This window comes from Lissotriton vulgaris, chromosome 12, assembly GCF_964263255.1.
Source record: "Lissotriton vulgaris chromosome 12, aLisVul1.2, whole genome shotgun sequence".
Taxonomy (NCBI): Eukaryota; Metazoa; Chordata; class Amphibia; order Caudata; family Salamandridae; genus Lissotriton; species Lissotriton vulgaris.
The window spans coordinates 110,087,471-110,114,941 of NC_141700.1; the positions used below are offsets into that span (position 1 = coordinate 110,087,471).

At 49.5% G+C, this 27,471-nt stretch overlaps 1 protein-coding gene across 1 annotated transcript in view; it reads left to right on the plus strand.

Moving 5' to 3' along the window:
- The first annotated feature begins 236 nt into the window (after positions 1-236).
- NOP9 (NOP9 nucleolar protein) overlaps positions 237-27,471 on the plus strand; it is a 45,568-nt gene continuing 18,333 nt past the window's right edge. Inside the window, exons 1-2 of the mRNA XM_086947425.1 lie at positions 237-311; positions 1,113-1,477. Of these exons, the coding sequence (XP_086803551.1) occupies positions 1,132-1,477 (346 nt within the window). The 5' untranslated portion in view covers positions 237-311; positions 1,113-1,131. The remainder of the gene's footprint in view (positions 312-1,112; positions 1,478-27,471) is intronic.

Sequence of the window (27,471 nt, forward strand, 5' to 3'; positions counted from 1 at the left end):
ATCCACTTCCAACAGTTAAATAATAAAATCTCTTTTTAACCGAAACCTCTTCCCAGCACCCAGTAATAACGTATACAAAACATGCAATCAAGATCGGGGCCATAACTTCCAGGGCAATGTCTGGACAAGCGCTTCCGGAGCAGTCAGGTCGTTTTTTCCGGGGCGGGTCATACTTTGTAACCAATCACAGAGCTTTATGGAGCTTGCGCGAGTAGCGTCCCTGTGCTGTCAATCAGTGTAAGTTTAGCTGTTCGATTGCTTAGCCTGGACTTCACGTGTTTAATAGTCTTTCATCGAAACTTGAGTACAAGGTAATTGAACTTTTTAAGATTTCCCCTTTGGGGGCACAAGAATGTGCAGATCTGACCACATTTCTGGAGATTGAGGGACCTGGGAGCAGATGTTCTGTTTTTTTGTGGCGGGGTGAAGGGGGCTGTATGCAGGGATTTTAGGATGGGGTCGCTGCGTTCCTATACGTGTTTTCGTGTCTGGGGCACAGAGGTAACCCCTGTGGGGTGTATATTCGCGTTTTAATCCCTGTGGGTTGGATATTCGCTCTCGGGTTTTGGCCAGAGATGCACGTGATTGCAGAGGTTACAACTCACTTGTTGTTTTGGAATTTGAATTTAAACGAATTAAAAGCTGATGTTGATTTGCAAACTGACTTCGAGGTTTTCCATTAGAGTTACCGCATGTGATGCCCGAGGCTAGATGAATGTTTGTGCATCTTTTCTTTTTTGGTTTTTCTTTTTCCATTTTTTAGCCTTTTTAATAGTGGTTGAGCTGATAGATGTCCTTTTAGAGCTTTAGGATGTTATGGAACAATTGGGAGAGGGTTATGTGGCCAAAGGCAGACAAGTTGTCGTTGAATGTTCATTGCTTCGTGTCCAGGGACAGTATGGCTAGATTTTAGGTTCTTCCCCGAACATTAAATTAACAGTTTCGATGGCAAAATGCAGCAGGAGAGTGTTCCAGGGGGGCATTTCTGCTAATTCAGACACCCACACTCATCAGTTGTTGCAGAGTTTTTACCTGTCATGTCGTTTTTCTCTGGTCTTCTGATCTACCAAAAACTTTTCTCTTTCATCAAAACTTTTCTCTTCCCACCAAAGGGTTTCTGGCAAAGCAAAGATGATAATGAGAGCTGAAAAGAAACAGGAGCGAAAGGCAAAAAAGAAACTGTCTTCAGAAGCAGAACATTCTCTGGAGAAAGACTGCAGGAAGGCAGAGAGTAAATCTAAAAAGAAAGAGAAAAAAATGAAGCTGACAAAAACAACCCAGTTTTCCGTAGATCCAAGCGAAGAGGAACCTGGAGAGGAGCAGAATCCTGTGCAGGAGCATCCAGAAGGGAGTCCCTCAAAAGACCAGAAAGGAACTAATGAGAAGTACCCGCCTAGGTTGGACCCCAAGACGGTGGGCTACTTTCGGAGGGTCGATGACACTCTTCAGCAGAAGTTTGACTCTGAGGAAGAGAAAAGTAGGTGCAGATGACATGATATGGTGTTTTATTCCTATAGCACTTTATACCAGTGAAGAGATGATGAAATGCTTTGTGGACAGAGAGCGCCCAACTCTTAAATGATTATATAGAATAAGGTTTACAGTTAGTCAGGATATTTACATGCAGTGGCATGCATCAGTAATGTTATTCTCATGCAAATCCTTTGTGTAAATTCCAGATATGGATGCCAGGTTGTTGCCTACTCGAGTTACGAAATTCTTCATACGATAATGGTATTATCATGTATATAGGTGCCTTAATTTTCTTGTAGTTTGTGATCCAGTTGTTGTGCTTTTCGGATTCACAGTTTTTGACCGTGGTATTTGGGCGAATAGATTTGGTACACAGGAGTAACGTACAATGCCATTTTGGCTGATGAGTGTGGTTATTTCCAGTAAATGCTTTTATTCAGTTGTACAGCTAATTAAAAGAAGTTGGGTACTTTCTGTGCTGGAATCTATGATCGGCTTACAGTTGTTCCAGTGTGTGTTGCCCTTCTAAACCATTCTCGTTTAAGGCACTGCAAACTTGCCCTTTTTTGGCAAGAAATCTGTCTAGAAATGCATGCATCTTGAGTGATTGCAACCCAGAATGACCTTGGCAATGGAGTCTTCTAGAAGCACTGGCCTTTTTTGTTTTGAGCCAAATTCCCTATAGACTAATTTGCTGAAATGTGGAAGGATGGAGAATCCACGACTTTTCTGATTGTTAACAGCACCACAGAGAAAGCTGTACAGTGTTCCATCTACAGATGTTTCAAAAGGATTTGAATCTGAATCTATAAAAGAGAACCATTAAAAAGAAATGTGTAATGCTATTTTATCCTGTAGAGCGGTTATTACACAAATCCAGACCCCCAAGTGATTTACAAGGAGACTGAGACAAGACTATATTGTGCCTATCGCTACAGTGGATTGTGGTTGTAATCGAGATACCTTGGTGCATGAGTCTGGAAGACCAGTCATCTTAATATTCCTCACAGAATATGTTTTACCTAACACAAATTACTTTGCACCCAATACTCTTATTATGCAAAACAATTATGCAAAATTATCAGATTGATTGCAACCAAGTCACACGCACAGACTCAATTGTTGTTTTTCTTTAAAAGTTGAATTCTTCATTCATGATCTTCCCTTTTACTTTTTTTTTCATAAACAATGCGTTTTGTCCCATCCGGGGCTTCTTCAGGGTTAGTGTAGGTATTTTATCTGTATGTCGTGTTAGCCGAATTGGTCTTCCCAGCGTGAAAAAGTGCAGAACACCATGAAATTGAAATCACTGTAGATCCTTTCTTAATGGCTCCTGCTATGCAAATCTGCCATCCTTGTAGGATGAGACCCTTTATGGTCCAGTGAGTTATGTAGCTCATGTGTGGTGTCTCATGCCGAAAACTACAGGTTGAAACTAGAATCTCGTAATGATGGGTAAAAGAAAACAAGTTGAGAATCCCTGCTGGGTCGGCAGTACACACTTAGTTCATCAGATGTGCTAGAGCTTGGTGGTTAGACCATGAACGTACATTCTTTTAGAGGGTTGGGGCCCTAAAATGTGTCTGCACTGTAACAATCTCATTTTTGCATGAAAATATGCTGTGTATTGAAAGCAGCACTCGCTGGTCAAAGGCATCAATTGAAATTGCCTAACACTGGAGAGAAGGCTTCTCTTCGGGTGTGCAGCACAACTAATGAAACCTTTACTTGTATTTCATAAATAATGGTTAAGACAAACAATTTCAATACATGCAGTGATTTTACACGCTTTAACTAAATTTTTATATTTGGAAAATATTCATGTGCTTGATAAACTTGCCTTGAATTTACACTTTAGACCCCAGGAACTGAACAGAGCAAAAAGTTTATGAGCGTGCAAGGTGGGTCTTAAGAGAAGCAATTTGTCTAGCAATCGCCAAGATTCAAAATGCAGCCCACGTCTGTCATCCAAAGTGATGTATGTTGGCATTTCATTATCAATGACTCGCCCTGCATCGCACGGTTGCGGTATGATTGACCTCACACTCGGGGGCGTGGCTTGGGCGCCGATGGCGATGGTCGCCTGAGAGCTCGGCTCCGGGACTAAGCCCGGGATTATCCTGAAAATCGGAGGCTGTGGGGCACCCCAGACCCCGCATTCTGCTGAGCGTGCCGACGGAGACCTGCCGGGGCCCCTGGTGGAGATCGGACGAGGGTTGCTCCGGAGTAAAACCGAAGTTTGCGGAGTTGCGGAGTGCGACCCAACATGGCGCCCGGACTCCTTTGTCCCCCTGCGAGGACCTACTGACTTGGAGAAGAGCCGCGGGCAGCGACTGGCGCCCGGCTTCGCCATCCCCGGCTGTTCTGGGCATTGGACATTTATTGGATTGGACCTTTTGCAACGGATTTGCACTCGGTTGGACGGTCGGGCGGGTGCCCACGCAGTGGAGGGCACCGGGATCGGACGCCCTGTGATCCGAGCGGTGGCCCGCCTCGCGACTCCGCAACTGGCTACGTCTTCCTGGCCAGTCCACCTACATGGGAGGCGCGACACTCTGGCGCCGCAAATCATCCGAGGGAGTTGGTGGCCCTCACCCAGGGGCTATAGTGGGTGAGCGGGTCTGCCCGACTCGGCGACGGCTGTCTCCGCCCCCTCATCGGTGCCCTCGGACGCCGTGGCGGTGGCGTGAGCCGAAGCGGCGGAATCTCCACAGGCTCTGGAGAAGGAGGTCGCCCATACCCGAATTGAGGACAAGCACCCGGGAAGGTCGTGGTCGACACCTGCACGCGGAGACGCCTACTCCGGGACCCTCACGGAGTGCCACTGGAAGCATGGGGAAACCTAGAGGGGCCAAGGGGTCCACCCAGACCACCTCGGACTCTGAAGCCCAGGACAAGGAGGAGCAGGGGGACCCAAAAAGTTCTGGTGGCGCGCCGATGCAGCAACAGTTCGACCGTGTCCTAGAGGCGATAGCGACCACGAGATCGGCCCTCCAACAGGACATTGCTCAGGTGGCGACGAGCCTGGGCCTCCTCAGAGCGGACCATGGCAAACTTTCAGACCGGGTCAAGGAGGTGGAGAGCAAGGTGGAAACCTTGGAGCCGGCGCAGCGAACTTTGGCTGCGACGATGAAGGACGCCCTATCCCGCATTGCGACCCTCGAACAGAGGGCGGAGGATGCGGAAGGCCGCAACAGGAGGAACAACATCCGAGTGGTGGGCCTGCCGGAAAAGATCGAGGATGGTGACATGGTGACATACTTGGAGACCTGGCTCCGAGACACGGTGGTCCCGGAAGGACTGTCTTCCTTCTACACTCTGGAACGGGCCCACAGAGTCCCAGCACGGCCCCCACAGCAGGGACGCACCCCGAGATCGGTGGTGGCGCGGCTGTTGCATTTTCGAGACAGGGACTTAATCCTCAATGCCGCCAGGCACAATGGCCCATTCAAAGTAGCGAACAGTCAGGTGAACATCTTCCCGGATTACACCTACGAGACTCAGCGCAAGCGGTTCTCCTTCCTGGCGGTTAAGCGCGAGCTCAGGAGCGAGGGCATTCAGTATTCACTCCTGTACCCTGCAAGGCTCCGCATCATTGTCGATGACAAAACCCAGTTCTTCGACACCCCGGAGGATGTATGTGTCTGGCTTGAGCTCTACAGGACAGGGAAAGATGGATTTGGCTCCTCGTCCCAACAGACAGATGAACCGGAACAACGGCGGCGATCCAAGAGGGTCAGGAACCGCCGCGGCCGCACGGGAGGGCCCTCAACTGCGGAGACATCATCGGAGCGGAGGGGAGTGCTGGAAGTATTGTCGGAGTTGTCGGGAGCACGGAATGAAACCATCGAGGAGGAAGAAAACCCGGGTGATGAGGGAGCACCATCGGACTCGTAGGACTCAGTGGCCGATAGTGCCCATACACCGGTGATCACACCGAAATCGGTGGAGGACCTTTTGGATGGACAAGGGTAACGGGGTATACTGCCTTGTTTTGGGTGGGGGCCCGGCAGGGGGGAGGCGGTTGCCGTCCTTTATTGCTGACAAAGGGGGAGAGAGGGTTTGGGGGCCTCTGCTTTTGCCCCGGAAGGTTTTGGTACTGGTTGGGGCTTGTTATAGTCCTGGTGGCCTGGGCGACGAGGGCCCACTGCCTCCGCCCAGCCCGCACCTGGCCCATAAGGCCTTCCTACGGTGGCGACCGTAGGATTAGTGGGGGTTCTTGGGTTGTTGTCAGACGAGGTTTGGATGGGATCTAGATGGTGCAGTTTGGGTCCTGTTCTGGGGTGGGTGGATAGGGGTTTGACTGTTTTTTGGGTTGTTTGGTTTTGGTTGGGGGAAATGGCCGCCATCAGCGCTGGGAGGATTGATGTCTTTTCTTTGTGGAGACCCGGATGGGGGGACTGTGCAAGAACAATCTGGGACAATGGCTGATGTTGCTAACTTGAAATGTGTTACTTGGAACGTAAGGGGGCTTCACACTATGTCCAGGCGCCACAAGGTCCACGCTTACTTAGTGCGTAGGGGAGTGCAAATGGCGCTGCTGCAGGAAACTCATCTGAACAAGGCGGAAGGGGCGGCGCTTCAGCGTAGATGGCGGGGACAGGTCTTTTCCACGTCGTACTCCGCTTATGCCAGGGGGGCGCTAATATGGATCAGAGCAGGGGTCCCCTTCCAAGTCACGAGGACAGTGTTGGATCCAGAGGGGCGCTTCGTGGCCATCTCTGGCACTTTAGGGGGGAGGGACCTGAACGTTTGCTGTGTATACGCTCCTAATGTAGACCAGACTGCCTTCCTTTCCAGGTTATCGGGCTCGTTGGCCGACTTCTTTGCCGGGCCCCTCCTGCTTGGAGGAGACTTTAACTCCGTAGTTGATGTGGACATAGACCGTTCGCATCCCCCGCTTCCCGATTCCCCGGTCCGTCGCACGGCTAAGGCTCGTCAGGATTGGCAGACCCGCTGGGGTTTGACGGACATTTGGAGGGCGCATCACCCCGCATCTAGGGATTATTCATATTTCTCGAGACTCCATGAGTTGCATGTCAGACTAGATGGCTTTCTTGGATCGCCCGAACTGGTTTCGGCAGCGGTCCGATCTGAGTACTTATCTAGGACCATCTCGGACCATAACCCCCTCCTGCTGGACCTCCGTTGGTTTCCTGGGACGCCGGCGGTGCCCACCTGGAAATTACGACCCGAGATCCTCGAGGACAGTGTCTTCAAAGCAGACCTGGGGGAGAGAATATCGGATTATTTTGCGTCCAACGGCGGCTCCGCGAGTACTAGGGCGTTAGAATGGGACACTTTTAAAGTAGTGGTGAGGGGTTACTGTATCTCTAGGAAGGTGGGCATGAGGCGCGTCATCCTGGCTGACTTAGACACAGCGGACCGGGAACTCCGCGAGCTTGAAGTTCGCCGCCCCGGACACCCGGAATTGCAAACACAAACGGCGGAGGCGAGGGAAAGGGTAGCGGCAGAGGTCGAACGGCTCCGCTGTTTTGATTATAAGGCCTATACGGTCCGGTCTATTGCGGAGGGAGACAGGTCGAGTGCGTTGTTGGCGTGGCTGGCTAACCCTACGCGCCAGTCCCAAACGACGACAGGTATGCGTGGGGCAGACGGGACCGAAGTATGCACCCAACCGGAGATTCTTAGCTGCTTCCGGCATTATTATGAATGTTTGTACCGCAGTCGCTCCGCACGTGACCCAGACCGGCTTGATAATTATCTTCGCCCACTGGAGCTCCGCACAGTGGAGCAGGAAGTGGCGAAAACCCTGGGATCCGACATTGAATTAGGGGAGATCCGCGGGGCCATTAAACGGATGGCAAGAAACAAGACCCCGGGCCTAGACGGCCTACCAGTGGAGTTTTATGCAGCTTACGCTGACCTCCTAGCCCCTCGACTACTGGTGGTCTACAGGGAGGCGAAGAGGCTGGGGCGACTCCCGAGCTCGATGTGTGAGGCGTTGGTGGTTCCTCTCCTCAAACCGGGCCGAGACTCATCCGACCCGGGATCCTACCGTCCCCTATCGATGTTGACAGTAGACTACAAAATACTGAGCAGCATCTTGGCCTCGAGGCTGCTGGGACACATGAGCTCCCTGGTGCATGAAGACCAGGCCGGTTTCATCCCACGGCGGAACACGACTATGAATATTCGTAGGCTGTTCCGTTTGCTAGGGGAACCATTTGTAGATGCCCCGTCCCCGGTAGTCTTGTCGGTGGACCTGGAGAAGGCTTTTGATAGCCTGGAGTGGGACTACCTCTGCACGGTGTTACGGAAATTCGGCCTCGGGGAGGGATTTGTTAGATGGACCGCGGTTCTTTATGCCTCTGCTTCGGCCAGGGTCCGTGCGGGCCCATTGATTTCATCGCGGTATCCAGTAGAACGAGGCACGCGGCAAGGGTGCTCATTGTCCCCACTCCTCTTTGCGTTGGCGGTGGAGCCACTGGCGCTGCACCTTCGCTCGGGTGCCCACTATACGGGCTTGTGGACGTCGGCGGGCCCGCATTATGTCTCGCTATATGCGGACGACCTGTTGCTCTTCCTAGAGGACCCGATCGACGCTTTACGTGGAGCGGAGTTGGCGCTCACGGAGTTCGGAGTGGTATCGGGCCTCCGAGTGAATTGGTCTAAGACCTGTCTCTTTCCGGTACGCAGGGGTACCCCCGCCCCTGCGCTAAGTAGGGAGATTAGATGGGAGCCCGACTGCTTTAAGTACCTTGGGGTATTCGTTTACCACGACCAACCCGACCTCCTAGATGGGAACATTGCCCGCTGCATTCGAGCACTCCGAGGTTGCATGGACTTTTGGGCCACGCTGCCGCTTTCGGTGGCGGGACGTATCGCTCTGCTCAAAATGGTGGCGCTTCCCCGGTTATTATATTACTTCCGGACTTTACCGATCTGGGTCCCACCGGCCACGTTTCGTCGGTTACGTTCTATGGTAGTCGGATTCCTCTGGGGAACGGGCCGACGGCGGGTGGCCCTCAACACCTTGATGAGGCCGAAGGACGAGGGGGGGCTCGCTGTGCCGGACTTTGAGAAGTATTATCTGGCGGCGCAGCTCCAAACCTTCACCCAGGAGATCGCCAGGGAATTCCGGGGCCCAGAAGACAGAAGGGGGACGGGTATGGCCAGGCATGTTCTCTCCTTTATAGCGCTGCGACAACGTTTAGTCCTGCGGCACTTGTCGATGGAGGAGCGGACTATCCGCCTGTGTTGGAATCGGGCCCACGCCCGAGGCCACCTGAGAACACCATATGCGCCTGAAATACCGTTGGGGATGCTGACGGCCCTCCCCCATGGAGGGGATTGGTCACGTTTGGCGGCCTGGGAGGATTCCGGTTTACAGCTCGTTGGTGATCTATACGAGGACGGAGCGCTCTTGTCCTTTCAGGATCTCATTGACCGCTTCGGGATCTCCCGGGGTGACTTTCTGCTGCACTCGGCCATTGCGCGAGCGATCCAGGCACACTGGAGGAACGGGCAGGAGGAACCTCACTTATCTCAGGTGTGCCAGTACGTAATGATGTCGGCGGGCACGGTGAAGGCGGTCACTTGCCTTTACGGCAGGTTGATTACCGAGGGATTGGCTCCTCTCACCACTTTGAAGACTCGCTGGGAGGAGGACATTGGTAGGGAGATCCCGGAGACGACCTGGTCCCAGTTGGTGAGGCGAGCCTGGAAGGGCACACGTAACGCCCGTTTCCAACTGGTCCACTATTATGTTCTCCATAGAGCGTACCTGACCCCGGTGAAAATCAGGCGATATTTTGCCACGGCTTCGGCGGAATGCCCTAGATGCCCAGCTCAAGAGGCGGACCTCCTACACATGTTGTGGGCCTGTCCAGGACTGACGTCCTACTGGCAGGAGGTAGCGACGACCCTGGAGGAGGTGACAGGGAGACGCTTATCATTGGATGCGGCGGTGGGGCTCCTACACTGGTTCCCCCATACCCCCAGGAATAAAATCTCTAGTAAATTTATCGACCTAGGGCTCCTCCTTGCTAAACGAGAGGTGACCAGGAACTGGAAGGCACGGGCTGGTCCGGCAGGCAGCAGATGGCACAGTGAGCTTTTGAAGTGGGCGGCGGGAGAGAGCGCGTTGAGATATCAGCTGGCTTGGAGGCAGGGTAATGAGAAGGCGCAGGAGGCAGCGTTGGAGTGGGAAATGTTGGTGCAGGCCCTCAGGGATTATTGTGCCCCCAGCGACTCTGAAAGTGAAGAAGCGACTCACCCCGAGTCCCGATGAACGCTAGTACTGACAGTCCTATTGCCTTCCCCGTGGGTCCAATAGCAGAATCCTATGTTGTTAGATCCCTGGCGCTGGTGGTGGGGGGGGGGGGGAGGGGGGGGGTTCTCTTAGTTAGTAGACATTTATGGGGGAGGGGTTTATTTTGGGGGTTTTAGACTTGTTTGGAAAAGCAGATGACGGACAGTGCATTATCCGGACCAGCTCCAGCATCCTACTGACCCCCATTGCATTTCGCCGCCCGACCCCAGGGTTGTTGGCCGTTGGCTGTGTACGGACTGTACGGTGGGGGGCCAGAGGGCTTTATACTGTTAATATTGCTTATGATACAATGCTGGTCGCTACTGTAATGATCTACTGATTCCTGCAATAAAAATATATTTAAAAAAAAAAAAATGATTGACCTCACACTCTATCACCATGGTCCTCAAACATTGTCACTGACACGTTCGTCAATCATATTGAGGGAATGTACAAGTCCTGCTGTGTAGTGTGAGCCAGGAATCCAAACAGAAATGATCTGGGGGGAACTGGGGAACTTAAACCAAACGATGACAAGTTGGAACAACTGTTGATTTCAGGTATTTGTGAACCTCTATGTCATAGGGTGATGATGACACTCAAGAAATGTAATGTAATTCTGGAGGTATTGGGCAGACTTGGAAATTGTATAGCGAAACTGCTCTTTGGGTCCGGTCTCTAGCTGGATAATGTTTGCCATGCCATAATGGTGATATTTAATTTGAATATTTTGGTCATCCATTTCATGATGGTGCTCACACATGGTAGAAAGTTGGCTCCCACATAATGGTAATAATGTTCGGTGTTGTGTGGCATCCATTGCATGATGGTGCCCACCTCTAATTTACTGCAAGTGCCTGGCATAATAATTTTGAAGTCTTAACATAATATGACTGTCCATGGCCCAATGGTGCCTTTCCATATATATAATGTTTAATGGTAATTCTTAGCACATAATGTATGAATTTAGAATGACATAGGGATAAATGTGATGCAAGACACAAAATATCCATGTCTGATGGCAATTACGAATGTTTGATGAAAATGACAAACTGAAGTCCGGGTACCAAACGTGTCTACAAAATTTAAAAGCTGGTATTTCAGGAAATGTAGTTTATTTTTCCAAAATGAAATGGTAGTATTACATAGTAAAATGTTTTTTTATAAACTAAGATGATGAAAGTAAAAAATGTGCATTTGCAAATAGATATTAATAATTTTTAGGAGATAATCCCTGCTTCCATCTGAGAATCTATCTAGCCTATACATTGAGCTTATCATGCGTGCTGTCTGAACCTGTAAACCCCTAATGTGAACACTAGCTCTGCTTAATGCACTTGTCAAATTTGCCAATATCTGATGTGTATTTTTCCACCCAGTCCCTTTCAAGGAGATTTTCTATCATTACAAATGACTGAGAATCAATGTTTTTACAAGAGATTGGATCGAAAAAATTATACAATATAAACTGTAGAAGTAATAGTGCTTATGAAAATGCATTTTCTGAAGTGCCCGTGGCACAGTTGGATTGTAGGGAAACTGCGACAGGTTTACGATTTTCTCAACATTTTATTTGGATGGGCAAATACCTAATATCTATCGGGAGGGTCAGACATGTTTGATAATATTAGTACACCTCCTCAATGCCCCTTCAAAACCCACAGCCTTTTAGCTGGTTCATGATTAAATACTTTTGTAAAATGCACTATTTGAGACCATCTTTCACAATTACTTGTGGAACAAGAAATACCCCCCTCTCTTGAACCCCATCTGCCAGAAGGAAGTTAGAATTGCTTTCTTCTCTGCCTTTGCGAAATACGTGGAGGTGGTTGTCGCTTTGGCTAAAGTTCATGAATCTTTGCTGGTGTGCTGTCTCTTGGGCCATGATCTTGCTCTTGCTGTCCCTGTATTAGAATGTGTGGTGCCAGTGCATGGTATAGAAAGCAAAATAAATTGTTTGCATGATACAGCAAATATATGTGTACTTGATATCCAGGTCTTATTAAGCTGGTACTAAAAAAGCCAAGAAGGAAAATTTCAGTTATCTGATGTACACACTGATCATGAACATGGCTCCTTCAAAGAGATCTGACCTGTGTGTTTCTTCATATAAGAAGAAGGAATAAAAGTAGCAGCACGCTTTTGCGTATAACTATATAATTTTAACAAACAACACTGTACAGCATTCTGGAAACGATACAGGAGCTGAGCATGAGTCAACCTCCTCCCCGCTCCATAGAACACCATTCAAAAGAGATGTATATAAAATAGTTAGCTATGACTTGGAAATCTGGGTCAGTGCCACAATCCGTTAGCGTGACTTGGGGATCTATCAAATTGGGACAAAGTAGAAAATGATCAATAACTATACATTTCATCATTTAAACTTTATTTCGGTCTTTTAGACCATAAAAACACATAAAAGACAAAAAGAAAGAACATTCCCATCATACACTTACTCGACAGTTGATTTGAACACATGGATTAGGTATTAGAAAGCACAAATTCATGATCCAGTCTTGATATATAATTAAAACTAATTATCAGAATAATTTATAATAAAAGAATATTTTACAACAATAAAACTAGGCAAGTTAAAACCTATTAAAAAACCTTCAATCACCCTCCTAATTACGATTATCAAGTTTGAATGATATCTAGTAACTCCACCAATTTCATTTTTTTAGTGTTTAAGGAAGATTCATCACTGGGTTTTTACAATAGGAAAGTGCATGTGCAAAATATGTCAAATATTTACTAGAACTACATAGTACACTATTACAGTTTCAAACCAATTTTGGCTCTAATAATCTTCACATTGAACAAAAATCTACTTACACAAAAGACCACCAGTTGCGTGGTATCCGTCCTCATTATGCGCTCAGCTTCTCTAAAATGCCTAATATTTAAGTTTATGCAGAGCGATTTAATCCATTTTTTCTTGGTATATCATATGAGGGGCAAAAGAAGAGTATGTGTGGGTCATCTTCCTTGACTTTTACCACATTTTTGCAAAACGTACACTTATCATAATCTTTGTCCTCCCGATTACTGCCCCATTTGGATTTATTATTGTTTGTTTGTAAAACCCCTTATCTAAATTTCAGGTATAAGGATTTTGCAATTTGTGGACACCCCTCGTCTAGAAACGGTTCAAACTGAGCTATACCTTTGAACAGGAGAAATGATGATGTTAAGGGGCCCAAACTTGAATCATGTAGTAATTTACTATTGATGTAAGACCAAAAAGATGACTTTACTAACTTGCGACATGCCATGGTCAACTCTAAAGGATCCTCCCAGTAGTGTGATAACCCTATTTTGTCTAACCAAGTTGATACATGTTGGAACCATGGTATAGCCTTAAAGAGTCCAGTACTCATTATCTCCTCTAGACCTTTTTAGGTTTCGCCTGTCGAAAGCTGCGCAAGCAGCGTTTCGCGCAGGCGAAATCTTTTGTCTAGAGTATGTGTGTGTAGTCCGCCCCTCTGTTCCATTGGCTAGCTCCATAAATGGAGGCTAGCCATTGGAACAGAGATCTGTACGTCAATGCAGGAGCAAATTCGTGGGCGTTCCCGAAAATTTTAGGTTTTTGCTGACGTCATGCGGCTGTGGGCGTGTTTTATTTTTTTTTAAGCATTGTTTTCGCCATTTCGGAAGTATCCTTTGCAGGGGTGGGTTGCGCGATGTCCCGCTCTCCGTTCCCGCCTCCTCCTCCCGCTGTCTGTGAGCCCGTTCCCGCCAGCCGCTGTCCGTGTGCCCGTCCCCCCTCACGCTGTCCGTGTGCCCGTCCCCCCTCCCACTGTCCGTGTGCCCGTCCGAGTGCACGCATCCCAGGGTCCATCTCATCAGTCTGAGACCGTCATTTTGGAAGAGGTTTTGCTTGACTTGTCCTTGTCGAAGCAGGCATCTATGGAGATCCGCATCAGCTTTTCCTGAATGTATTATATGTGGTGCACCTATACTCTATTTTCTGACAGTGCAATATGAGATTTACACAAACAGACCAGTGGCACACACATTAGGTATGTGGGAGATGAGGTAAAAATACATTTCACGTAGAATATGTTAGCCTATACATTTCAAAGCATCTCGTTCCAACAAATACGGAATTATTCTCTACCTGATTTCACAGCAGCAAACAAGCGTGTTAATGAAATTCGGCGATTATAATCTGTCGTCATCGGACAGTGGCGCTGACCGTGTCGTGAGTCATCTTGTTCGCGCCCTATATCTGGAAGTTGCATGATCCTTAGGTGATTAAACCAGAACCGCACGTGAGCTTAGTCAAAAGAAATAGAAATGGAACGTGGCTTCCTGGAATCGTGAGCTAAAGTATATAGTATTATTCACGCAAACCACCATTTAAAAAGGCGTGGCAGCTGCCCAATTATATAAAATGCAAATCTGATGAGACAGACACCCTTTAACTTGATAGTAAACTTAATTTTCTGACAGATCAATGCAGTTTGCCTTTCTGACCATTGCCGGAGGCGACGAGCCCACGCCTCCAGGGCCGGCTTTTAGAGTAGCATGAGGTGCCTTGTCCCAGCCATGCTCCTATATCCCCCGTTCCCCCCCCCCCCCCCTTTTTACTGCCGCTTACCCGGTTTGAACGCTTCTGAACATCTTATGCTGCTTTCCAGTCCGGCCCTGCATACCTCTCCATTTGGCTTCCCATAACATCGCGAATGTCTGAGCAGTCACGGACAGTGGCCGCTAACGGTATTTGCAGTAAAACGGTAGTTAAAGCCACAAAGGAGATTGCCCGTTGCAAATATGCCTTCAAGCCAAAACTCGTTGGTAGGGACAGTCAAAACGCGTTTTACTGAGTTTACAGCTGATTTCTTAGTTCCCCACGGACTGTCAATATTTTTCATTTTCTCCACCAAATTGTAGAATTACTTGCCAGACGTTCTAGAGCTGCCTAAATCTACTTGCATAGATAGATTGTGTAGCAGCTTCAGAAAGGTGCAGACGAGGGTCTGTGATATTCTTCATTCGCTCCCTGAGTTCAGGCCAGCCTGAATGGTTGTGTGTGTGTTAAGAGTATGCAGTGACTCTGTCCAGCCCTAGTCACCCTACCTCTTCTAACTACCAGGGCACGCACTTGGTTAGACATGAACGCTAAGGTTTTCCCAGGAAAACGGCGAGGGTGCATATAACCTTTCAAAAGCTCATAAAAAGTTGTTGACCGAAGTGTGGGAACAGACGGGCGAGCAAGATGGAGGATTTAACATCCGCATGCACATATTGTAGCCAAAGAGAGCTGTTCACAAGCGAGGAGAGACCCAAGGTATACAGTGCCTTACGTTCTAGAATTGTAGGGCTCCTTGAGACACACAGTGGGCGCAGTTTAATATACTTTTATTTTTCGCATTGGTCTAAAACATAAGAGGACTCTTCTCCATCCTCGCTACAGATTTGACACTTTCCCATAGAAATATCTTCATGTTTCTGCAGATTATAGTTTTCTGACTTTTTTGTCCTCTACTGGGAATTTTATCATTTCAAGGTCAATGAAATGAGTATGCGTTATATACATTTTCGTAGCTATGAAACAGTACAATCTGATGGCATCCAAACTTTTAAAACGTAAGTTAATTTGGTCATAAATTGAAGTACTCAGTTAATCGTCTGACAGCTAACTGTGCGGCTCTGGGTGTGTGTGTGTGTGGCTCTGGGTGTGTGTGTGTGTGTGTGGCTCTGGGTGTGTGTGGCTCTGGGTGTGTGTGTGTGGCTCTGGGTGTGTGTGTGTGGCTCTGGGTGTGTGTGTGTGTGGCTCTGGGTGTGTGTGTGTGTGTGTGTGTGGCTCTGGGTGTGTGGGTGTGTGTGTGGCTCTGGCTGTGTGAGAGGCTCTGGGTGTGTGGGTGTGGCTCTGGGTGTGTGTGTGTGTGTGGCTCTGGGTGTGTGTGTGTGGTAGTAATTGCTGTCTGCTGAGCTCGTCCGTAGGGTACAATAGATCTCACATTTGCGAGAGATTAAGCTAATGGCAATGTAAATGACAATCAATTAATCAATCAAAGACATTTATAGAGCGCACTACTTACCCGGAGGGTCTCAAGGCGCTTGGGGGGGGGGGGGGGAGGGGGGGTGCTGCTACTGCTCGAACAGCCAGGTCTTGAGCTTCTTCCTGAAGGAGAGGTGGTCTTGGGTCAGGCGCAGGGCGGTCGGGAGGGAGTTCCAGGTCTTGGCGGCCAGGTAGGAGAAGGACCTTCCTCCCGTTGTCGTTCTTCGGATGCGGGGGACGACGGCGAGGGCGTGACTGGCTGATCGGAGGTGGCGTTTGGGAGCGTAGAAGTTGATGCGGTTGTTGAGGTAGCTCGGGCCTTGATCGTGTAGGGCTTTGTGTGCGTGGGTGAGGAGACGGAAGGTGATTCTTTTGTTGACGGGGAGCCAATGCAGGTCTCTCAGATGTCCGGAGATGTGGCTGTGTCGTGGGATGTCGAGGATGAGTCTGGCTGAGGTGTTCTGGATCCGCTGGAGTCTCTTCTGGAGCTTGGCGGTGGTTCCGGCGTAGAGGGCGTTGCCGTAGTCCAGTCGGCTGGTGACGAGGGCCTGGGTGACCGTCTTCCTGGTCTCGGTGGGTATCCACCGGAAGATCTTCCGTAGCATGCGCAGGATGTTGAAGCACGACGAGGAGACGGCGTTGACTTGTCTGGTCATGGAGAGGGAGGAGTCCAGGATGAAGCCCAGGTTGCGTGCGTGGTCTGTCGGTTTGGGTGCGGTGCCCAGGGCGAGGGGCCACCAGGAGTCGTCCCAGGCGGAGGGCGACGAGCCCAGGATGAGGACTTCCGTCTTGTCTGAATTCAGTTTCAGGCGGCTGGTCGTCATCCACTCGGCTACATCTTTCATCCCTTCGTGAAGGTTGGCTCTGGCGGCGGCGGGGTCGTTGGTCAGGGAGAGGATCAGCTGGGTGTCGTCGGCGTAGGAGATGATGTTGAGGTTGTGTTGGCGTGCGATGGCCGCGAGGGGGCTCATGTAGACGTTGAAGAGGGTGGGGCTCAGCGAGGATCCTTGAGGGACGCCGCAGATGACTTCGGTGGCCTCTGACTTGTACGGTGGTAGACGGACTCTCTGTGTTCTTCCGTCGAGGAAGCAGATGATCCATTCCAGTGCCTTCTCCTGGATTCCGACGTTGCTGAGGCGCTGCACTAGGGTGCGGTGGCAGACAGTGTCGAATGCCGCGGAGAGGTCTAGGAGGATGAGCGCCGCTGTTTCTCCGTTGTCCATCAGGGCTCGGATGTCATCGGTGGCAGCGATGAGGGCGGTCTCGGTGCGGTAGTTGGCTCGGAAGCCAGACTGTGAGGGGTCGAGGGATCCATTCGTCTCGAGGAAGGCGGCCAGCTGTTTGTTGACGGTCTTCTCGATGACTTTGGCTGGAAACGGGAGGAGCGAGATGGGCGGTAATTCTTGAGTTCGGTGGGGTCCGCTGTTGGTTTCTTTAGTAGAGCGCTGAGTTCGGCGTGCTTCCACCTCTCCGGGAAGGTGGCGGTGTCGAAGGAGGTGTTGATTATGTCCCGCAGGTGGGGTGCGATGACAGCGTCAGCCTTGTTGAAGACGTGGTTAGGGCAGGGGTCGGTCGGAGATCCGGAGTGGATGGAGTTCATCATGCGGACGGTGTCTTCGGTGCTGATCGGAGTCCAGGCGCGGAGGGTGGTGGTGGGGGGCGTTGCTGCGGTCATGACGTGCGTCGGTTGAATGCTGAAGCTGTTGTGTATGTCCGCGATCTTGTTGTGGAAGTAGGAGGCGAGGGAGTTGCAGAGGTCTTGCGATGGGGTGATGTTGTTGTTTCCGGGGTTGGGGTTGGAGAGCTCTTTCACGATGTTGAAGAGTTCCTTGCAGTTGTGTGCGTTGTTGTCCAGCCGGTCCTTGAATGCAGTTTTCTTGGTGGCGCGGATCAGTTGGTGGTGCTTCCGGGTGGCAAGCTTGAGGGTGGTCATGTTGTCCGGTGTTGGTTCCCTTCTCCAGACTTTCTCGAGGGCTCGGCAGTTCTTCTTGGAGCTCTTGAGTTCGTCGGTGAACCATGGGGCTTTCTTGCTGCCGGGTCTACTGGGCGGGGTCCTCAGTGGGGCGAGTTCGTCCGCGCAGTTGCTGATCCACTTCGTGAGGTTGTCGGCAGCCTGGCTGGGGTTCGCTGAGCTGGCGGGAGGGTGCTGGCTCAGGGAAGCGGCGAGCTGGTCGGCTGTGATCTTGTTCCAGCTTCTTCGGGCAACCTGTTGCTGGTGGTGGTGGATCGTCGTTCTTCTGAAGGTGAAGTGGACGCAGCTGTGGTCCGTCCAGTGGAGTCCTGTGGCGTGGCTGAAGGCAATGTTTTGCTGGATGAGAAGACGGCGTCAAGTGTGTGTCCGGCGAGGTGGGTGGGGGTGGACACCAGCTGCTTGAGTCCGAGGTTGTCGAGCAGGGTGATGGTGTTGCAGTCGCTGTTGTTCTCCAGGTGGAAGTTGAGGTCCCCCAGGAGGATGTAGTCAGCGGAGGGGAGGGCATGCGGGCTGACGAAGTCGGCGATGTCCTCGCTGAATTGTGTGCATGGTCCTGGGGGTCGGTAGATCAGGGTGCCTCCGAGGGTGGTCTTCGGGTCGGTGTGGATCTGGAAGTGTAGGTGTTCGGCGGTGGTCAGGGTGTCGTCGGTGTTGGTCGTGATGTGGATGGTGTCCCTGTGGATGATGGCGATGCCTCCTCCCATCTGGTTGGCGGTGCGGTCCCTCCGGGTGATCTTGTAGCCCTCTGGGATGGCGGTGGCGATGTCGGGCGCTGAGGAGTCGTTCATCCAGGTTTCCGTGAGGAAGGCAACGTCAGGAGCTGTGGTGTCGAGGAGGTTCCAGAGTTCGATGGCGTGTCTGTGGACGGAGCGGGTGTTGAGCAGGATGCACTTGAGGTGGTTGCTGCTGGTGTTCGGCTTGGCGGGTGCTGGTGCGAGCCAGGTCCGGATGCAGGTGAACTTGCAGGCGTGGCAGCTGAAGGGTCCGTGGGTGCGTCTCGGGGTGGCTCGGTAGCATCCCGGGATTCGGCCGGTGTTGAGCGCGTTGAGGGTGGCGGCGGTGTACGTCCGGCGGGTGGGCTGGGGTCCTCGAGGGCCAGGGGTCCTGGCACTGGGCGCGGTCCAGGCGCGGACGGGCGCAGACGGGCTTACCTTTGGCGCTCAATCGGTGGTCCCGCTGCGCGCGTCCGCTGCGCGGTCGCTCTGGGGGGGTCATAAGAGGGGAGCCGGGAGGGAGGGTCTGCGGGGAGGCGGGTAGCGCGGCAACCAATCGGCGGGCGGGGGGGCGGGGTTTCGCAGGAGTCCGGCGGGAAAAGGAAAGCCTGGGGGCTCGGCGGCGGCCCTGCGGTGGCTGGGGCGGCCTTGCGGTGGCTGGTGCGGCTCAGCGGCGGTTCTGCGGCGGCTGGGGCGACGTGCAGTGCGAGGCACAGGCAGCAGGTAGCAGCAGGTGAGGAGGAGCAGGTGGGGGCGACCAGGCCAAGGGCGCAGTGGTCACTCCTGGGCAGCGCAGTGGGTCCCCTTAAGAGGGGAGCCGGGAGGGAGGGTCTGCGGGGAGGCGGGTAGCGCGGCAACCAATCGGCGGGCGGGGTTTCGCGGGAGTCCGGCGGGAAAAGGAAAGCCTGTGGGGCTCGGCGGCGGCCCTGCGGTGGCTGGGGCGGCGCTGGGGCGGCCCTGCGGTGGCTGGTGCGGCTCAGCGGCGGTCCTGCGGCGGCTGGGGCGACGTGCAGTGCGAGGCGCAGGCACAGGCAGCAGGTAGCAGCAGGTGAGGAGGAGCAGGTGGGGGCGACCAGGCCAAGGACGCAGTGGTCACTCCTGGGCAGCGCAGTGGGTCCCCTTAAGAGGGGAGCCGGGAGGGAGGATCTGCGGGGAGGCGGGTAGCGCGGCAACCAATCGGCGGGCGGGGTTTCGCGGGAGTCCGGCGTGAAAAGGAAAGCCTGGGGGCTCGGCGGCAGCCCTGCGGTGGCTGGGGCGGCGCTGGGGCGGCCCTGCGGTGGCTCAGCCATTTATTTATCTGTTTTCAAAACCAACACATAAATACTAAATTTGTAATTTACAATGCCAATAGCTCTAACTTTTCCAAAGGCGAAACCATTGCATTGTAAATGCTTGTTTATAATGTAAAAGCTTTCATGTTGACCAGATCTTTACCCAAAATAGAAGGGGGCGTAATGCAGCGTGATTGTCAAGTCGTTTCAAATTCAATTCCATAGTTATTGGAACAGTGGGGTCCTATTTGGAAGAGAAAGTAATTTGCGAAAAAAATTATTTTCTCCACTTTCAAAATTGCGTTTACAATAGGGCCCCCATATTTCTGCTCCATACAAGGCGGCTGACTGGGCTTTGAATTTAAAAACCTCAATGGCAGAAGATACAGCCTTTGAGGTTCTCCCCCCCCCCCCCCATGCTTTTTTATAATGGGAGCACAGTTTTGGAGCAAGATTATTCTATTTTTTTCCAGCTGTGGCTTCCAGGTCAACTTCGTGTCTAATGTGATACCTAAATAATTAAAACTGTACATATTCTAGTCTTTGACAGTTTAACTCTAAAGTCTTTTTGAAGGATTTACGAGAGTTAATAGACATATATTTAGTCTTGCTGGAATTTATTTCAAGCCCCTTGTTGGTACAATACAACTGGAAGGAATTCAGCAATATTTGGAGACCACTAGGGGTTTGCGGAATTAAAATGGTATCATCTGCAAAAAGTAATGCAGGTATTGCTTCGCCTCCCAGCCTAGGGGAATCGTTTTTACAATAAACAACAAAGGTACCAGAGGGTCTCAGGTAAATGTGCCCATAAACACAAGAAAACCAGACAAGAACTCACCCTTACAACCTGGTTATGTCACAGAGAGCTCTCCGTGGATGAGGACAAGTACCCATCAGTCACCATTCGGATCCGCCCTTCATCATTTGGGATTTTATCCGTACCACCCGTCAGAGATTATTGGTACTCTCCTAGGAGGTCAACCCGGTGGTAGGGGGTATCCTCACTAGAGTAAAGAGACCACAGTGTGGTATACCACTCGATGTAGGTGAGTGGTAGAAAAGATGGGACTGGGGTGTGCAGTGCAATAAGAAAGTGTGAAGAAAAAAGAAAACCAAAGTAAGTGGGTTTAAAATTGGTTAGGAATAAGCACCAGGTAAAGATTTATTTCAGTTGTGCTTACCATACCAATGTTAAAAACAGTGCGCCCGCTGACTGTCTGATTATGTGGACAGCCTCAGGACAAAATGGTCGACTAGTTTCAGCAATTAAAGGACTGATTTTGTCATTGCTTTCTTCAGGACCAAAAACTAAAAATAAAAGCTACTACACCAAGTGAACCGAGTTACACCCTAGAAACACAAAACAAGTGCATACAGTCACCTGTACGTTCTGGGTGTCCTTTACAGTCTGTGCAAAACACTGTGGGAAGAAGGTGAGGAGAAAAGCTTTCAAATAATAAATGGGCCATATAGTCCAACCAACAAATATGCTTTGGACTGGAACACAACCATGTGTTTTTAAGAAAAAGCACTACCTGAATGCAGACATGATTTAGATACATTTGGTTAAAAATTTTGAAATACCAAATGCTAGTAAACTCTTACCTTAACATGTAAGGTCAGATGGCCTCACCCCACCTGGCAGTGGCTCAGGGGAAAAATGAAGCACCGCTCTAGAAAACATGTAGGGCACACATTAACACATAAATTGCACGTGGTAGAAACAAAGCTCCTGTGGCTACCCATAACAGAAAATACATGGTCATCTAGACCTATCAGAGTAATTGAATTTTTCAAAAGAATTCTAAAAAAGGCCAGCTCAGCGTGAGTAGATAGCCCTATTGTGAATATGCTAGCCATAGCGCGAGGGTTCACCTTACCTAACCGTCGGTACTCCTGGCCGGCGTCCTGGCCATCTGGGGAGGTACCGACAGCTGGCGAGGGAGTGTTAATAAGCCCTGCCTTCATTGGGTGGAAGGTCACGTGGGGTTACTCACTCGCGTCTGAAGATCAGCGTTTATCCCCGTGAAGTGGTGCAGCAATACGCTGCCGAGCCGGCCAAATCAACAAAAAGCTGAGGGAAGGTTAAATCACACCAGCGCTGCTATTGGAAGCGCGGTGGTGTGACGCGTATACCTCGCGTGTTCTGATTGGACGACTCGTTGTTTAGAGCGGCGCTCCTATTGGTTGTTATGTAGGTTGCTCGCCTATTGGGTTTCATGTGGGTTGCTCGTGCCGGGTCTGCCTGCAATATTGAACTCCGGGCGCCTTACGCTTCCCCGCCCGCTTGTCTCTTTCAAGAGGGGCCCTAATCTTAGGGACAGATTGGTTCACACCAGGCCACGCGAGGAAATGCCCAGAGCTGTGGGCACACTGTGGAACCTTCCCCCTGTGCAGGGGCATCATCCCTGTGGCAATTGTCAGGTCTGCGCACAGACTAAGAAATCGCTGGAAATAGATATAGGTACCACCAGACAGTGGAAGCAAGTTAAGTTTACCAACTGCAACAGTGACCACGTGATTTATCTTATTACCTGTCCATGTGGTTACAGGTACGTGGGCATGACAACGAGGAAGGTCTGCATACGGATATCGGAGCACAAGAGCACGATCCGGTGTGCGAGACAAGCCACTAAACTGACTGCCCATTTCCTAGAAGCGAAACACCAAGCCACAGAATTTCAATGGACTGTCCTCGAGCAGCCGTTCATTCCCGCGCACACCACAGACGTGGCCAGTTATCTGCTGATAAAAGAACAGAGATGGGTTCTCAAACTGAAGACACATAAAGAGGGACTGAATGACGAAATCCCATGGTCTTCTCTGTAATAACAACATTGTCCTGCCACACCTCTGTTCAATTCAATACTGTACTATTTGAGAGATTTGAAGCAGTAGGTAGATAGGTATACCAGTCCCTCTGAGAGTATTACATCATGCCCTGAGGCCTCTGTCCGAGCGGGTGAACCATGGGCCATCATAGGCCGTATCACACCTGGCCTCAAACACACAGGCCATAGGGTGTAACTCTGTTTGTACTGCTATGGTTTTAGCTTAACATTTACATCTGCCCAGTAACCATAGTATTTTGACTAGACACGCTGTAGTTTATAAAATACTCTGTCTGTCTAAGGTAAACAGCGCTTTTAGATCACTAGCGCCTACCACCTATACTTATTTGTGTTATTAACATCATGCATTCCAAGCACGTGTTAAAACCCTCCTAATGTTCACCTATTCTGTCCAGTAACCAATAGTTTTTGACTAGACACGTTGTACTCCATTAAGCACTTTTTCAGTCTTAGGTAAATAGCGCTTTTACATCACTGATTGTAGCTATCATTATCGTGCACTCTCAGCACGTGTCAAATCCTTGCTGGTGTTTAACCATTTTGTTTACCCCCGTCTGTTTACCCCCCGTCGCCATGCCGATGCAGGCAGACCCGGCACGAGCAACCCACATGAAACCCAATAGGCGAGCAACCTACATAACAACCAATAGGAGCGCCGCTCTAAACAACGAGTTGTCCAATCAGAACACGCGAGGTATACGCGTCACACCACCGCGCTTCCAATAGCAGCGCTGGTGTGATTTAACCTTCCCTCAGCTTTTTGTTGATTTGGCCGGCTCGGCAGCGTATTGCTGCACCACTTCACGGGGATAAACGCTGATCTTCAGACGCGAGTGAGTAACCCCACGTGACCTTCCACCCAATGAAGGCAGGGCTTATTAACACTCCCTCGCCAGCTGTCGGTACCTCCCCAGATGGCCAGGACGCCGGCCAGGAGTACCGACGGTTAGGTAAGGTGAACCCTCGCGCTATGGCTAGCATATTCACAATAGGGCTATCTACTCACGCTGAGCTGGCCTTTTTTAGAATTCTTTTGAAAAATTCAATTACTCTGATAGGTCTAGATGACCATGTATTTTCTGTTATGGGTAGCCACAGGAGCTTTGTTTCTACCACGTGCAATTTATGTGTTAATGTGTGTCCTACATGTTTTCTAGAGCGGTGCTTCATTTTTCCCCTGAGCCACTGCCAGGTGGGGTGAGGCCATCTGACCTTACATGTTAAGGTAAGAGTTTACTAGCATTTGGTATTTCAAAATTTTTAACCAAATGTATCTAAATCATGTCTGCATTCAGGTAGTGCTTTTCCTTAATAACACATGGTTGTGTTCCAGCCCAAAGCATATTTGCTGGTTGGACTATATGGCCCATTTATTATTTGAAAGCTTTTCTCCTCACCTTCTTCCCACAGTGTTTTGCACAGACTGTAAAGGACACCCAGAACGTACAGGTGACTGTATGCACTTGTTTTGTGTTTCTAGGGTGTAACTCTGTTCACTTGGTGTAGTAGCTTTTATTTTTAGTTTTTGGTCCTGAAGAAAGCAATGACAAAATCAGTCCTTTAATTGCTGAAACTAGTCGACCATTTTGTCCTGAGGCTGTCCACATAATCAGACAGTCAGCGGGCGCACTGTTTTTAACATTGGTATGGTAAGCACAACTGAAATAAATCTTTACCTGGTGCTTATTCCTAACCAATTTTAAACCCACTTACTTTGGTTTTCTTTTTTCCTTCACACTTTCTTATTGCACTGCACACCCCAGTCCCATCTTTTCTACCACTCACCTACATCGAGTGGTATACCACACTGTCGTCTCTTTACTCTAGTGAGGATACCCCCTACCACCGGGTTGACCTCCTAGGAGAGTACCAATAATCTCTGACGGGTGGTACGGATAAAATCCCAAATGATGAAGGGCGGATCCGAATGGTGACTGATGGGTACTTGTCCTCATCCACGGAGAGCTCTCTGTGACATAACCAGGTTGTAAGGGTGAGTTCTTGTCTGGTTTTCTTGTGTTTATGGGCACATTTACCTGAGACCCTCTGGTACCTTTGTTGTTTATTGGTTCTGTTGGGGAAAGTACCCAGAGCTTGGTCTTTAAATTTCCCCTAGGTCCCCCTCCACCGTTTTGTGTTTGTTGAATCGTTTTTACAACCTTCCAGAGAACGAGGGATGTCATTTACATAAAGGCTAAACAAGGTGGGCGCCAATACACAACTTTGACGTACTCCCCGGCTCACAGGTATTTCTTTAGTAAGTTCACCCCTCTGCCCCTATCTCAATTTTTCATAATTACCCTCATGGAGCCTAATTATTTGGACAAGCAATTCCATTGGCACCCAGATCTTTCAAACAACCCCATAACAGGTTCCTGGGTACGAAGGCAATATATAAACTACCTTTCCTTAAGTTTATGTATTTCCAGCATATACACATAATTCTGAAGACTTGATCAATAGTGCTAGTCTTTTTCCTGAACCCAGCTTGATATTTTGAAAGTAAATCAACCTCTTCAATCCATGCAGTTAACCTAGATAAAATGTGCCTAGCAAATATTTTCTGTGGGATATCAATCAAACTAACTATACAACAAAACAAGACTGGTGATACAAGTGTTATGGCATTGGACGAAATTCTGATGGTATTGAATTGTAAACATTTCTATAGAAATCCTCATTTAAAGGCACCCTACTGTGTCAGATTCCTCATGATTGAGAATTTCTTCATGCATCCACAATACGTCCCTGTACTTGTGTCCAGCCTTCCTGCTCCCAAAAACACTTTTATAAGGCAAAATACACAAAAACTGGCTGGAGGCACCCTTCGGGTATCTCATGGCCAAGAAATTGGATAGAGACACCACCAGAACTCCGCTGCCAGTGTCGTGCCAATGGAGTGTCTCCATGATGAGAGTTTATCATTGAAGGGGTGGACCGATCAGAAGCCTTGTCAGAGTCGCTGCAGCTGACGGGGAGCGAGCGCGAGCGGAATGTCGTGCGAGCGCTGGCTCTGCAAAGGTTCGAGGCTCTGGAGAGTGGTTAACTCTTATGCATACCCTCGCCTATGCCATACTGTCTTTCTAACAGGTCTACATGCGATTGATAGTACTGCAGCTGCTGGAGGGTGGGAGAGGGGAGAAATAATCCACAACAGGGTTTTGCTACTGGGGTCAGGTGCCTATCGCCAACTCGATATTTACTTTCTTTACGCTGCATCACCCATGCAGGGAATTGCAGAGTTACTGACAAGAGAGAAGCCTGTATAGAGCCACCTTGAAACAACGACCATGACCACTGAGTCGACCAGTCCTTTTAACCAAAGAGGTCCTGTGTCTAAGAACTCAAATCAGACCTTGAAAGAACTATGGTGGAAGTCTTAAAGCCAGATCTGGGGAAATAATTATCTGAAGTAAAATCACACATGCAAGCCATAACCAATGAAGTGGAAGCGGCTGAAAAGTGATTAGATATAAACTGCTAATTACTGATCAGCTCGTGCACACTTGGAAGCTAAATCAAGGTGCTACAGGTCACTTGGAGGATCTTGAGAACATGTCCAGGAGAGAGAAGATTTGCATCCATTATTTGAAAAGGGTGTTTTCGAGCTAAGGGATAACATCATTTCATCTATTTTGCAAGACCCCCAGACCACTACCATTCAAATAGTCAGAGTACAAAATGGGAAGGCGTCGCCAAGAAATTAACAACATACTCAAAAAACATCTTAGTAAAACGGGCTGAATTTAAAGTCAAGGAAAACATTATGAAGAAGGCTAGATGTATGGCCCAGATTAAGTATGGAGGGTTCTTCAGTAGCTCTCTATCGATCTAGCAGAGATTACCCTGCAGAAAAGAAGCAGTGTCAAAGTATAGACACAGATAATGAACGAGAAACCGATCAAGTACTGTTGGACTTTTACTACAGCCCTGCAGTTCATGTGGAATGGATTCGACAAAGTAGTAGACAACCCAGAGGATGGTTGCAGTTCCTGGATTCCTCTAACTCGATACCAGGCCAGAGCACCGAAGCCCGGGCAAAACGATATGGCGCTCTAGGCAGGGAATGAAAGGTCATCCGAGGGGAAAGAGCATGAGGTCGAGGACAGACATTGGTGGACTGGCAAAGGCTCACTTTTACACTTGCATGTGTATACAGAATGCTTCTTAATCAGCTACACATGCGTGTGGGGCAGTGGAATATACACTCGCAATGTAAGATGAGGGGCAACAATAAATGTACCTCAAGCTTTGTGATTGGAGTGACTCCTACAGTGTCTTCGACTGACGTTACTTTAATTCAGAAGCAGGGGAATAAGAAGGCAGAGAGCTTGGAGTATAAGCCAATAGCGCTGCTCTAATAACAATGCCATTTTTTTTTCTCGAAAGTCAAGGCCAATTTGCTGACCAATTTAATGTCTTGACCAGGTGAGTTTCATAAAAGATAGACCGGGTGGTGGAAATGTAAGACCAGTAGCTCACCTCAGAGAAACAATCTCCCACAAAAATTGTCCCCGTTTTGAATGATGAGAAGGCGTTTGATAGGGTCAGCTGGAGCTATTTGGGACTAATCTTAAAAAAGACAGGTCTGATACCAAAATGAGAGGGTGGATTGTGAAGGACTATGTAGCTCCAGAGGCTTGAATAAGGGCTAGCCGCCACAATTCACCCCCTGCTCCTTACAGTGGGAAACATAACGGGATTGTCCCCTATTTCTTCTATTGTTATATTTGGCAGTGGAGCCTGAGGTGAGTGAGATACTTGCCAATGACTTAATCATACATGCCAACGGCTTAATCTGCGGGACTGTTTGGAGGGAACAGCATAAATTATGCTTTTTCGCTCTCAACATCTTGCTAATGCTAAACAAATATAGAATCGTCACTACCTGTAGCTGTAAAG